The following is a 15,176-nucleotide window of genomic DNA, read 5'->3' on the forward strand; positions in this document are numbered from 1 at the left end:
GCACACATTTCTTGCCATTTCCATTGAGTGCCCACTATAGAGCAGTTTCTTGACAGTTTCCTACTCAACTTTGACCAGATGTCAATTGCTTTCCATGAGGGTTTTGTCTCCAGGCTTTCATGATATTTTATTTGCCCTGCAAGAATGAAAGGACCACAAACATAGTTCTATTTAAATGTAAGTGCATTTATGGGCTCTAATGGAGAGAAGGTAAAGAGTTACAAATGTAATTTGGGTTTGTAGTAGAATAATTGATATTGTGAGAACATAAGGATAAGAGTTAGCTTTTTAGGATTACATTGAGTCTTACAGTTAAGATAAGTTTGAGAGTAATAATTAGGATGAAAGTTGGCTACAGCTTACAGAAAGGATAGGGTTGGCGTTAGATTTAGGGCTAAGGAGTGTTTGATCTTCATGTAAAGTAATGATTGAGATTAGATTTATGGTAAGGGACAAAGTTATGTTTTGGGTGAGAGCCAGCGTTGCAAAAGACCTGCTTGTTGTAGAAGATGTTGTTATAGCAGTTGCAATTAGAAATGTAGTGGCTTAGTTGTAACGGATTCTGTATCAGAAAATTAATTGTCTTAACATTCATTACTACCACCTGGCTCTAGATGCGTTATGGTTTTTAATGGCCTGTGTCATTAAAATAGCGCGTTTGTGTTTGCTTAGGGAGGAAAGGCATCTTTTTTGAATGCTCACAAATCTTCAGTATATGTTGCTATCAATATTATGGTTATGATCATGGCTGCAATGCCTTTGTAACCCTTACTTTGTACTCACAAGCAGATAACAAAGAATAAGCTCACTCCTTTATTGGTATTACAGAATTGTGTGATGAGCAAAAAGTTGCTTATCAATGGCCTGAGATAAGGAAACTTGATTGGTGGCTTGGTTGCACTCACCATGGGTGCAGTTTTGTGGTACATGAATTGTGTGGTGTAATAATGATATTCTGTTTGTGACATAGGCTAGATTCTGTTGAAGCAACAACTTGTGACAAGCAAGGGTAATGTGGAAATTTGCTAGGGGTGCCAGGTACCCTGACTAGCACTGCAATGTTTTGTAATTCCTTTTAAGCAACAATAAATTCAAGCGAAGTCTAATGAGTACTCTTCTATAAATGTGCTTCTTTTTATGACTCAGACTTAAGCCATGTTTTAGTTGCTCTGCATTTCGACGGCTTTGATATAGGTAAAAAATGCTTGGAATGTTGCCTGCCAGAGGCAGTTAACAGTACTATGTCACCATGTACATAAGATAAGATAATTTGTAATGAGAATAACAAGTTCAGATGCAAATGGTTGATGGAGATTATGTCATTTGTTATTGTGGTAACAAACATATCGATGGGAGGACCTAGTGGTGATCGATATAATTCAGTGTCAATTGTTTCTTTCAGGGGGGATCCCTCAGAGATTAACATCTCAGATGAAATGCCTAAAACAACAGTATGGAAAGCACTCAGCATGAATGCAGAAAGCTCAAAATCCAAGGATAGAAGGTAAGAAGTTATAGCCTGTTACCTTCAGATTTTGTCATAGTAAAAGAATGGAGGCTTTGTAATAGTTTTCATTAATATCAATCAGTAAACTAGGTAGAAACTCATTTCACCCAATTAAGACATTACTGCATAATAGAAAGTTTTGGGGACAAAATGACAGATGCACAAACTGGCAAAAAAAAACTGTATGAATGTTGTCACTAAGTCGCCCACTCTGAAAGAGATCCGTCCTAAGTACAAACCACAGAAGCACGCGTGTAGTTAAGAAGACTTATGGCCTGGTAGAAAGGAGTTGTTTATACCCAGCATAAACTATACTAAAAGCTGAGGTCATAGTAATACAGCTCAGCATTCAAGTACCTTCATTCTTCAATAGCTGGAGCCTTTCAACAGTGGAAGTGCACAACAACATACAAAGTTCAGATTAATCACCATTTAACACTAGAAAGTCATCACTTAATGTTATATTTTGCATTTCTTCAGCTTCTGCAATGCTAAATTTTTCCACCAAACCTGTGGGTGTAAGAAATAAATCATAGATGCACCATGCACTACAGAGGAATTGCTGGACTACATTAGTGTGATAATAGCTGTAATGTATTGCAGTTGCTACTAAGTTATTGTCACGTCTTTTTTGATCTGGCAATCTTGTTGGTTTGAGTTCACTGTCCTTAGATTAAGCTGCGGTCAAGGACCTTGTAATCTAAAACGTTCATAGTTTCAGCTACTCTTGACAGTAATTTGTTCATTGGTAAAAGTAGGAGGCTTTACCCAGTTGTGCTCGGTTACCTGTCTGAGGGACTACAAATCAGCAATGAATTTGTAAATGTTCTAGTGCACGCCTATGGTCTGACCCAATTATGACCGTTCAAACCAGGAAATGCCATTATGGAACTGTATCATAGTGTACATCTATCTGCTTTGCCTAGCTAATTGACAGTGTCAGTCAGAGTTCACTTCCTTAAAGTCTCAGTAAAATGAGCTTGTTAATCTGTTAAAAATGGTCCTTGACACATAACCTTATGGTGATGTTTCTCCATCCTCGATGCTTGAGCATAGGTGCACATTCATGATAATGGGCTCATGTATTGACAATTGTTTTGTACCTGCAGCACAGACAAGACTTACCTGCATTAAGTAGAACTGTGGAGTTACCTTCATATATCTTACCTCCTAGACATCAAAAACATTCTTGTGCTTCAACTGGGGTCAAGCATACTCCTGACAACAGTTTTTGCCTATAGATGGGCACAGCAAAGAAAAGCTGCCCACTGCTGACTCACTCTAAATCCTAGAGGCACTTTCCTGTAATATGAGAATTTTAAATCTCCTGATGGTAATTCTACTCATCCCACCACCTTCCAATACTCTCAAAACAATGTTATCATTGCACACTGCAGGGGTTTAGGTTATATGGTGCTGGAGAGGTGGAGCCAAATTGGTGATTGGAACTTGGTGCAGTCACTGGCGTTTTCCATTAAAAAGAGTAAAAGCTATTTTATTACAAGAAAAAAAATAGTTATATATTTGAGGATTTTGATTTATGTTTCACTCTTCTACATCTCATATTAAATCCAAGAAAAGGGTAATAACACTAAAATAAATTTTATTATATGTATTTCAAGGAAATACAATTCTTATTGTACCAGGGAACTAGTCAATTGTTTTATACCTGTTATCAATTGTTTTTCTATCTGCTATTGCTACTATACAACTCCTGTTAACTCCAATATGTGTCTGTAGTTTCTTCAAATAGGTATCTTAGCTTCTGAAGAAAAATGGTCCGTCAGCTGACTCAGGGAATCTCCAAGTCACATGGACAAAGTGGTGAACTGTAAAGAGACATCGCTGGTCATTGGTACAGATCATGGATCCACACTGAAGTCATTCCAAAGCTGTTGCTTAATGTGTGTGTGTGTGTGTGTGTCTGTGTGTGCTTTGAAGAGAATTTGTTCTCCTCTGATCTGACGGCCCCATGGCACAGAACTATTTGAGAAATTTCAAGTAGAGCACTTATTAATTAATGGGGTTATTCAAAGGCATTATTCACTTGTGGTTTAATCAGTATGTGAATAAAACATCATAGATGTACTCAATCTAACAAATGCATTGCCTAACTTGTACATACTTAATAGCTAACAAATTGTGGTGTGTTTCAGTTGCACTGAAAACAGACAAGGCACATAGTTCGTGAAGTCAACAATGTATAGCCAGTTCACCACTTTTGTAGAATGAAGGTTGAGTAATGATGTTTTGTAACTGTTATAAGGCTGGATATAAAACTTTAAGAAACTCCTTTGGCATAGCTCTTGTGTTCTATGTATGAAGATGAGGTGTGGATCCTTTTTCACTAATCTTCCAATTACTGTACATCGAAGATCAGAAATTAGTAATGTTCATGAATAGATCACCTTTGCTGAATAAGTGACTAAATCTTATAAAGTTGTAGAACGTTTGAATATATTAAGGGTTTGAATTGTAAATTATATTTGCAAAAGTTCCATTTCATTTTCGAAATTTGGAACTCTCAAATGATTTTTGATGGCGTTCAGAATTCATGACAGGATTTTTCAAATCTTGTGAAGAAATTTAGAATAAGATATGTTTTTGGAAAAAAGGGAGTTAGCTTGTTAATTCTGTTTGGGAATCTAACTGGGCATCTCTGGATTAGATTTTATAATTCTGAAACTGGGCTTGGAATTATGATCAGCATTTCTCATTAACTCTGTTGTTGCCTGCATCGAAATGCCAAATATGGGTCTTGCAAATTCAGAAATAATGGATTTTGTACTAAAGTGACCCAAATTGCGACTCATAAATAATTTATCCTATATATTAATATTAGCTGTCATAGCTGGTCCCTGGTGGATGTTCTCAAAATGCCTGACTTGAAAATTCTACACTATGAATTTTGACAGCTAAATATATAATTAACTTAAAAATGTACCTTTTCTCAAAACCTAGTTATCGGATGCTTAACTTGGAGGTACACATTGAATTTTCAAGGAACAATCTACCATTTTGACAATGAACATTAGAAAGAGATAATAACGAGTCAGCAATTGAAACAGTTTCATTAAATTACAATTTTCTAAGTCAGGTCTCAGTGTATTTCTTAAGGGGTCCATGTATTTAGATTTGAGCAAAATTAACTTGGACATCATAGAGATGAAGAGAGATAAGCAAAGATTCAGTAAAAGCGAGTGAGTTACTTCAAGGTGGGTTCTAGGTTGCAGAGCAGGGACGATAGCTCAATTTTCATTGATGGCTGTTACAACTTCTTTTCTCTTGTTAATATTCTACAGAAACACTAAACAAGTTCCAAAGGCTTGTACATATTTTTTTTATTATTTGTAAAAGCTCATTACAGCTTGAACAGAGCCAGAGCAAAATAAAAGATATAACAGCAATGTCTATTGTATTTCATACTTAAAATAATGAATTGTAGCCTCACACTGTTTTACACAAAGTTTACAATTTTACAAAACGCTGTAATTCTGCCTTGTCTCAAAACACTGTAATCAAGTTATAATTCTATAAGACTGTAACCCGTCTGTCACTTTTCAAAAGGCTGTAATCAGACTTTAGGGTGGGGTGACAAAAGGCAGTAATTATTCTCCATAGTCAATAAATGCTTTAATCAGACTGAAATACAAAAGGCTGTAGCAAGACTCTGATACCACTAAAGAGTGTATTCACACTGTAATTTGACAAAAGGCAGTTATCAGTCTATCATGTCAAAGCACTGTAATCAGACTCTAAATACATCAAAAGCTGTAATAAGAGTATAATGTGACAAAGGCTGTAATCACACTGTGATTCCAGAAAGGACTATAACCAGGCAGGGATATTACAAAAGCCAGTTATTAGTTTGTGATGTCACAAGACACAGTAATCTTACATTAATGCTAAAATTACTGTATCAGCCTGTAAAGTTGCAAAAGGCAGTAACCAGCTTCTGATGTTACAAAGTCCTCTTATAAGAATGTAATGTCACAAAATGCAGTAAGTCAGACTGTGGAGTCAATAAAGAATGTAATCAAATTGTAATTTTACACAAAACAGTAATTAGTAATTAGTCTGTAATGTCATAAAGTAATGTAGTCAGACTGTCATTTCACAAAAGTCTGTAATCACAATCTGATATCACCCACAGCTGTATGTAGTCCATGCCATTATTTGTTTACAGTGCCATCCGGTTAAAATTACATAATATAGTATATACTTATTCAGTGTTTTTCAGTCAACGCTATTGTCGTTGGATGTATTTACTAAGCAAGGTCACACAATGTTGTAATTACTCACTGTTGTCACAAAGGCTGTATTCATGCATAAATTTGTTCACTGATGTCATACAAGATTGTCCTCATTCTGTGATGTCCCACAAGGCTGTGATTGGTCTTTGATGTCAGTTAGTGTAATAATATTTCTGTGTTGTCACTCAATGCCGTAATATCTTTGTAATGTCACCTTAATTTTTTAGCATTTGGTGATATCACACAGAGGGCTGATAGAGGTCCATTGTCTCACACTGAGAATAGATAAAGGCACAAGAAAACAATGCTCTTGTAAACTGTCCAAAACTGAGCTGCTGTGAAACAATGATATTACGCTAGAATCAAACTAGAATGTGATATCTTTTTAGGCTGTAATCTATATGTAATAGTAATGTTAATAATAATAATAACTATCATAAAATCATGTGCTGTAGTCATTCAGAGATGGTACACTAGGGTGCATTAATTATGTCATGTTAATTTTTAATCATGTAGAAATTCCACACAAGGCTGTATATATTCAGTGATTTTACACAAGACTGTGATCATTCAGTGATGTAACCTTAAGCTTCAATTTTTTTACACAAGATTGTAATCACTCAGTTGTCACACAAAGATGTAATCTTTCATTGATATCACACTGGACTGTAATTAGTGATATTAGATAGGAAAGTAATTGTCAGTTGCAGTAGACTGTGATCAGTCTGTGATTCCACACATACTTGAACTCATTACAGCAATGCAACACAAAGCTTTTTTAAATGTAACAATATTCAATAATCTCTGTTACAAACACTGATTTCCATGCAGTAATGCCACACAATTTTGTGATGCCATAAATGTCTGTGATAATTCAGTTTTGTCACAGGAGGGCTTTCATCATTTTGTGGCTTGACACATGACTGTAAACAGTCAGTGACGTCATATGTCATTTGCATTGCAATTGAATGGCACATTCCAGAGTAGCATATTAAGAGGTTTCGCAACTGTAATGTCAGGGAATTAGGATGTAGAACTGGGGTACCAGAAATGAAGAATTCATAGAGGAAGCAGTAAAGGATGTAGACACACTGAGCTAGAGTAAGATTTATCAAAACCCAGCAAAGTTTTCATATTCATCCAGTTGGTTTCAATTTTCAAAGTAACCTCTGTCAACGATTTTGACCTTGCTGGAGTTTAAACTTTAATCCCTGGCCCATGCAGCTAGAAGGCATTTATTGACAGTCTTTTAGATGTCTGTTTGCGGATTGTATGCGTCAGGGCAAGGGTTAGCACCCAACATATTAGACATTATTAGTGATGAGGAAGGTACTTTGCTCCTTATTCCCTATTATTGGCTAGTAGCAGTAGGGCTAAGACTACATTGTTGTAACTTTAAACACAAAATGTTTCATAGCCAGAAAATAATTTCTTAAAGAGCTTTGTGCATCTGAATGTTTCCGTTACATAAACAATTTCAATTTACCCATACCAAAAATCTGAATGTCAGCCCGACTGTGAGTACAGAGCCCATCTATTGAATCTCTGATTTAATCATGCCAAGAGCATCAGCTGTCTTATGTCTAATTCAAAGTTGTCCTCAAATTGTTTTCATGACGTTATCAAGAGCCAAGCTTGAAAGCTAGTTAGGGTTCTAGAATGTATAGTAATACCCTTTGGTTCTGCTTCTGAAGGAATTATGTATTTCTGGGCTCGACCTATGGTTCCACCTCAACCAGGAGGAGAAGCAACCAAGCTCTTACCTATCAGACTTGAGGTTTGCTCTGTGGTTCACAGTATAGTTTTTAACTACTTAACCAAGCATCATTTATCATCAGGGGATTAGCACACCTTGGAATAATAATTATTCAGTTAAATTGTATTTAATGGTCAAACTCACAACTGTGGATTACTAACTTTAAGATCTATGCCAGTTTTGAGTAGGTATTTTCTTTGGTGTTGCACCACAAACGGATTGCTAGATAGCAAGAAGTACGTCTTTCAGCAAGACAATAGCCAGAATCCCCCACTCAAACATTGTATTGGATGGATGAAATTAAATCGAGATTGTATTGGTTGAGGTCAAGCTAATGACGTAGTGTTTGTGGATTTTTCCAATCTGTGTTCCTTGTCAGAGGACTATAAATCCTTACAGTAAAACTGGTCCATGTGGGACACTGTGCAAAATATGTAAACCCTTTGTAACAGGTTGCAGGTGCATATCATATTTACTGGCCTGCTTGCCTCTGAGAAATCCTTCTATCGTCAATAAATCTGCCCCACTAACCTAAAGCATTACACTCTTATTTAGATTAATTATAGCCCTTGGAGCAACACCTTCTAGTATGCTGCCACAAACACTGCTGAATGGCAGATTGTTTTTATTGATCAGGACCCATTAAGGGCAGATGAGTTAAATTAATAGCTAGTTACGCATGTTTTTTTTTCAGTTGCTCTTTAAAGAAAATGAATACGATTTTAATTGACTATTAAAACACTTTAATACTTTTAGACAGTCAGTTATGGATGTAGTCAGTTATGGATGTACCTGCATAATGATTTAATGTGATGGAGAGTAGCATTGAAAGGTTCAATGTCTATCTGGGAAAGGTGGTCTGATTATTTACTTTGCCACAATTCTGAACTGATTAATGTTTTATTGATAAAGGCAAATAGATGAAATCTAAAAAGTGTTTCTTCCCATCAGGCATTATGATTTTCAAAATATGAAATCGGAAATTTGAAAGTTAACCATACTTTTTAGAAACATTTTTTGGAATGTTTAAATTCTCTGATTATTATATCAGTGAAATTCTCATGGCTATATTCTAAGTGGTGAGAGCTGCAATACAGGGAATCAGTCACACAGTGATTTGACAGAACAGATACCTATAATTCTGAGGGCACCATCTCACAGGTCAACTCAAAGCTTTCATAAGCCATGTAAAACTGGCTGTTTTTATTTAAAAATGACAATCAGAATTAGGTTGGTGGTGAAAATAGTTTACCCTTGCAGTTTATAAATAGAATGTCTGCTCCCAGCACTGAACTTTACTTTATAATAAGTTTTGAACGTTCAAGATCCCTGTGACCTGATCTATTGCTTTAAAGCGCAGTAAACTACACAAAACAGATTTGATGTTTGTTTTAAAAAACGTATAGCCCAGCTTGCTTTCATTTTTACTTTTAGTTTAGGAACCTGGGTTTCCTGTACAACTCCTTTAAAAAACTACATTTCAAAGATATGTTCTCAAAACACAGGTTTCAAAAAAAGTTATTTTCAGTCATTATTAGTCATCTTTTTGCTCGGTTATTGTATCGCAGTTACTTGTAATGTTTTTATGGTTTGGAAATGTTTACATTATTTAGAGTGCATTTTAAAAATCAAAATTAGAAAGAACATAGCGTGCCGAAAGTAAACACTACACTTGAAGGACTTTTTTGAGTAGAAGTTAAAACAAACAGTGAAATGGCAAAGGAAGGTCTGAAGGTGGCAAATCTTGGTTTTAGTTATAATGCATAGATATGGAGATGGGGACAGGAAGAGAGACAGGCCTATATACAACAACTCTACACCACCGCTTTTTTACAGGTGGCCTTCTTACGACTTTGAATGATAAAACCATACAACACTGTGCCGACACATCGTGCATACATACTTACACTAGCAGGTGTCTGGCTAAAATCCTATTTTTATTTGCTGAACTTGTGTTACCAATATGAAATAGCGCAGTGCATCCTTGGTAAGGAAAGAAAACATTTTAAAAAAGGTGCTGGCACATTTGTTTTCTAATGTATATTTCCTTCCCTATCCCCCTTGTCTATCACATGTAGAAAATAGAGATAGAATTATTTTGTTTTAGAGATACTGCTATATTAAAATATAAATAAATATATATTTATTTTGTTGTAAGAAATGTAGTCTTGAAAAAACTTCATGTTGTAAATAAAAATAAGTGAGACCAAACAATACATGTTGTTGTGGACTTAAAAAATAAATTGTGAAAAGTTGAAATATGATCTCCTCCTGCCCTCCTCGTTCACTCATACCAAATCGGTCTCTTATGTTTCATCGGTGTGTGGTTAGGTATTTAGTGAAAGTATGTGCTTATTTTATTTATTTACTATAATGATTCTCATCTACCTTTCTTTTACCAGTTTCACATCTAGACCACAGCAAAACAAAAGTATGTGTGTGTTTATGTGTAACAGCAGGTTTGTAATCAGACAAATACTTCAGGCAGAGACTTTTGGAAAGTATTTCTAAAACCAGTTCACATACGCCAGATTTATAGCAATCGATTTCTGTAAAGTCTTAAAAATGCTGGATTGTTCATGTCTTCATTATTTGCTTGCCTCAATGACTTTATTTTTTTTCTGAAAGGTTTTATATGAATTTTTATGAGACAGTGATTGTTTCCAAATAAAAATGTGTGTATTTTATTCTGTACTCATCACTCATCATGTACACCATCTCTATTAATTGTCTTGTTCAGAGGACTGTGATGTTGCTCCCATATTTTGGGTTATCGGAGAGAGGCAAACACTGTTTTTCTCTGGCTAAAGATCCCAAACCTCATTCAGTCAGTCATTTGTGGTTCACTTTTGGTGTCACTTTCATAATTAGTAAAGGTGCTCCTAGATAGTTTGATATAATACCATATTCTGCTACAAAGAGGTATAATGTATTGTCAGCTTGCCCTGATGTCCTGCTCGTGGTAGCAAATATTTGTTCCTACTGGTGCTGTAGTGCATTACTATGTAGGTCCATTTAATTGAGATATTGTCAGAGCATCCTACAATGCACCTTAGACATCTCAGATGTAGGCAATATAACACGATAAAATAAATATTGGAGAAAATATGAAATAACCTCAGAGAGAAAAGCGACTCTAGTGAAAATATAAGTGAGCCAGGTTAAGAGTGCTGGTCTAATTCTGACATGCTAGGGGAATCCTTTCAGGTGTCCTGTTTGAGCCCTTTCCCTCAGAGATGTAGGCTCTTCAGAATCCCATGGGGGTGCAAAGCCTTTTGTTTATGCGAACAGTGTAACCGTTAACCTACAGGTTTTAGGCAACATAATTTAATGCAGCTTGAACCTTGCTGAAATGAATGACATCATCAGTGGCAATTATTTTTCACTCTTTTAATTAACTTTTACAAAACACTGGGTTTTTATTTCATAATTTAAGACAAGTCCCAGAGATTGGAAAACATTTTCAGCATTCTCAAAAAAATTGTAGTCATGTGACTTGTTGAGCAGACTGACATATTCCGAATTCAGAGATTTCCCCAACATGTTAAAGGCTGGTAGGCTAGAGGTGATTGAGTGATAGAGTTTTAGAGAAGCTGCAATCTGTTGCCTTGACATGTGACTGACTGTGACCAGGTTTACCAGTATCCAGAGGCAGCAGTCTATTGTAGAATATCCCAATTTTTCTTATAGGCTAGCCCATCTGCTGGGCCAACCTTCAAGGTTGCACAGGCAAATTAATAAAGAACAACACTTTTATTTTCATTTGAACCATCCAGAGGCATCTTCTGTATTATCATCTTGAAAAGTTAAAATAAAATCCCACGACAGACCATGTTGTCACCCTCGGAGTTGCTATTGCAGTGCTAATTGCTTTGTTGCTTGGTTAAGTCACATTAAAGAAGGCAAACATGAAACACAGTGTCATTATTGCTCGTTAGGACATGCTAGTGTTGTGGTCTGAGATGTAAATGATTGAGGGTTGAAACTGTTTTATTTATTTTCAAACTAGAAAGATACCCTAAATATACCAATGAAAAAGATTAGAATTATTGATTGACACAAAGAAGTTAATGTTGAGGAAGGCAAGTATCTGCTACAAGTTTGAGGTTGGGGACCCCACTGAAAATATTTCACTGTGAACATTGTGTGTAGTACTGGATCAACAACGTATATCTGTGTGCCAGTGAATCTGAAATGCATTTGTCTGTTTACAATACCAGCGTACTAAAACTATTTGATGTCGTACACTTGGGGCATATATATCAAACAGTAAATGCAGAAGCTCAATAAATACCTTATCTTTCAAACCTGATGTGACTAGATGTTATGATTCTGTGTCTTTTGTTTGAAGATTCTTCCTTTTTTCCCTGCTTTTTCTTACATGCATTTCAGAAGGAATGTGTTATCGTGATTCCAGGGAAGAATGCTAATTTCCAATGGGAGACTATTTAGATTTCTTTGTTGGCTTTTTAAATCCAAGATATTTTGCTGGAAAGGTATAACTCATAAGGCCTAGTAACTCCTCTGGAAGCCCAGTTTAGGTTATTTCATTGAGATATGTGGTACAACATTAGTACAGGTAAGAATCATCAGTCCTCTTTCCCCATTTCATAGCCACCCTATGAAACATGAAATTATGAAAATTCACCATCTTTAGATTCTTCAAGTTACAATAACAACTTCCTGAAATTTGCTAATTTGGTGTTCTCTCAATGTTTGTGAGTGTACAGTGCAAGAAATTAGTATTTGCTGACTTTGACTTATCTGATTTACTACATGGAGAATGTTATTCCTTTTCATTAGTAAAGAAGTGAATTACAAACGCACATTACAATTGTACTTGTTTTGATGAACAAATCTCATTTGCCAACCACCTATTTATTTTTGCATAATAACTTTAATAACTTTTGGAAAGTTGCACTTCATTATTAAAAACATATAAATGGTGTCTTTGATTTCTTAGCAGCTAATCTCGCTTTATGAAATTCCTCATTAATTTTTAGAACTTTGAAAAAAAATTGAAATGTTTGTTATCAATAAAATAATATACTTTTGTTAAATGCTCATTTTAAACTGCGAAATGATTAAACCATGAATTTGAGCATCTTGCAAAATGTTCTGATAATTGAAAAAAAGTCTCTGATCAATAGTACAGGCAGAAAATATTTTGCATAATCTACATGAAATTCTGCAGAAAGAAATGCAGAACATATTTGTTGTTAATCCCTCTTACACCCCACTTCTCAGCCATCTAGGATGATGTTAGACAGTCACTCCAAATCTATAGAAACTCTACTGCTCTTTATTTTATTTATTTCTTTATCATTTTTACAAAGCTCTCCATCACCAACTAGTATCCTGGCGCTGGCCAATCTGGTTTGGGGTAGTGCATGAGAAAAGAGAAGGGGCCATAGAACAGATCAGAACCCAAAGTTACGGGGAAGAAACAGCTTTGTGTAGTTACTTGGGAAACAGCCATGTCTTCAGCCCTTTCCTAAACTTTCACAAACTTTCACATACTGATCACGCATTTGGCATTTGGCCCAAAAACATTCACCATCTATTAATCAAAGTACAAAGCAATTAGTGTTTTCATTTCTAATTGTAAATGGTTATTCCATGAATAATGTCATTGGGTTACCATTTTGTATGTTTTAGGGCTAATTCACAGAGGCATGTAAGAGTAAGTAAAAGAAGAGTTCTACTTCACATACTCCAAAATGTCTTTGTGAATAGGCCCCTAAGCGGTTGAAGATATAGCTTCCAAAAGGTATCTGGTAGAGTAATTCTGTTTCTTCCATGCAAATAGAGATCAGTTTGCAGTGTTTCTCCATTAAGGATGATTGTATCTTAAACTCTGTATTAAAATTTAAAAAAAGCGGCGAAGCAAAGTCGAGGTAAAGTAGAACTCTTTATTCTGGCCATCCACTCTCAACACTGAGAAGATTGTCCAACATTCCAATGCCAACTCTCATGGAACATTCCATGTAATCAGGAAAAGGGGGGTGGGGAGGACTGTACCATATGGAAAAAAGAAGGAAAGGTGCAGTAAAACATAAGGCGGATTACAATTTACGAAACAGGTTACAACACATCTCCCTACAAAGGAGAGGGAGAACACAAAGCTGCGTTCACAAGTCTGTCCCCACTCCATGTCTGTCCATTCTCTAGACGAACCACATTCCTACTTACCTTAACAAACCATTGAGGGTAGAATTTTCTCTGACCAACCTGAACGTGGGTAGGTTTCTTCACTAATACAGAGTTGTTAATTCTGAGGTTATGCTCCTTAACACCATGTCTCTGGTAATACCAATTTATCTAATTTGCTTGGTGTTGTTGAATTTTTATTTGGCTTTCCCCGCAGTTGCTTTCAATTTTCTTACCTCATTCCAACCACAGAGGGTTCATATTGGTGCCTTGCTCTCTCCCTCTTAGTGCTACGAAAGGAGAGATCCCTGTGCTGAGATTAGGTGCGGTGTGATAGGCCCATATGCATTCTCTAAGGGACTCATCTATCTTGTGGCCATTGGTGATGGCTAGTTGGATATGCTCTTTTCTCATGCAGTTTGTTCTTCTTTCCACTAGGCCATTTGCTTTTGGGCAGTATGCAGTTTTTTCGTGTTTGATATTTAGTTCCTCTAGGCTCTCCCTCATCTCTTCAGACATGAATTGCACTCCATTGTCTGTAACTAGAACATCTGGTATTCCTTCATTACAAAAGACGTTTTTTAAGAATGTGGTGAGGCTGTTTGTTGTGGTAGAGGACGTGCTTTTGACATTGATCCAGTGGGAGGTATAGTCTATCAGAACCAACATGAATTTCATTAGGGGCACCAAGGCTTCCATTGGGCCAATTATGTCAGTGGCAAGTTTGGTCCATGGCACAATGGGTACTTCCACTGGGGACAAAGGGACTTTGTGTAGGGTCTTTGTTTTGTCACTCTTTACACAACTGATACATTCTTTGAATTTTATCTCCACCATTGAGTCCATTTTGGGAAACCAGAAGTTATTTCTCACTTTGTTTTTTGTGTTGCTTCTTCCTAAGTGCCCCTCATGGGCCAGGTCTATTATTTTGTTTCAGAGGTCGGAAGGGGGCGCAATCTTCTTAATGTAATTGACTTTATCGTCTATAAGGGTCAGTTTGTGTCTTACTTTCCAAAACTCCTTCATAGCTTCATCAAATTTATTGCACTTTTCCGGCCAGCTATTACTATTAACTCTTTCAATGTGTTCATTTTGGGATCTTTTCTCATGCCCTCGTCCCATTCTTCTTTGTTCAAGGACGGTAGTTGGCTGGCTAAAACGGGAACATCCAATTGTTCTTCTTGAGTATTGGTGTTTAGGGGAGACCTTGATAGGTAATCCGCCACCACATTTTCTAGTCCCGGCAAGTATTCAACTCTAAAGCAAAAGGTATCCAACCCCAGGACCCACTTGGCTATGCGTGGAGAATTGCATTGAACTTGTGTGGGTGAAAACAATAATTTTAAAGGTTTGTGGTTTGTACGGACGATAAATTTGGTACCCCAAAGACATTTTTTGAATGATTAACGGCCCAAAAGTACGCAAGGCCTCCATCTCAATGACTTAGTAGTTGCACTCAGTTTGACTCAAGGACCGAGATGCAAAGGCTATAATTGTCTCACCACTCTCC

At 36.3% G+C, this 15,176-nt stretch overlaps 1 protein-coding gene across 1 annotated transcript in view; it reads left to right on the forward strand.

The window, feature by feature from the left end:
• Positions 1–8,052, forward strand: part of SLC4A8 (solute carrier family 4 member 8) — a 675,897-nt gene extending 667,845 nt beyond the window's left edge. The window contains exons 24-25 of the mRNA XM_086965936.1: positions 1,403–1,504; positions 3,248–8,052. Coding sequence (XP_086822062.1) covers positions 1,403–1,504; positions 3,248–3,260 — 115 coding nt within the window. The 3' untranslated portion in view covers positions 3,261–8,052. The remainder of the gene's footprint in view (positions 1–1,402; positions 1,505–3,247) is intronic.
• Positions 8,053–15,176: the final 7,124 nt, after the last annotated feature.

The sequence above is a fragment of the Lissotriton vulgaris genome, chromosome 1_1 (genome assembly GCF_964263255.1).
Source record: "Lissotriton vulgaris chromosome 1_1, aLisVul1.2, whole genome shotgun sequence".
Taxonomy (NCBI): domain Eukaryota; kingdom Metazoa; phylum Chordata; class Amphibia; order Caudata; family Salamandridae; genus Lissotriton; species Lissotriton vulgaris.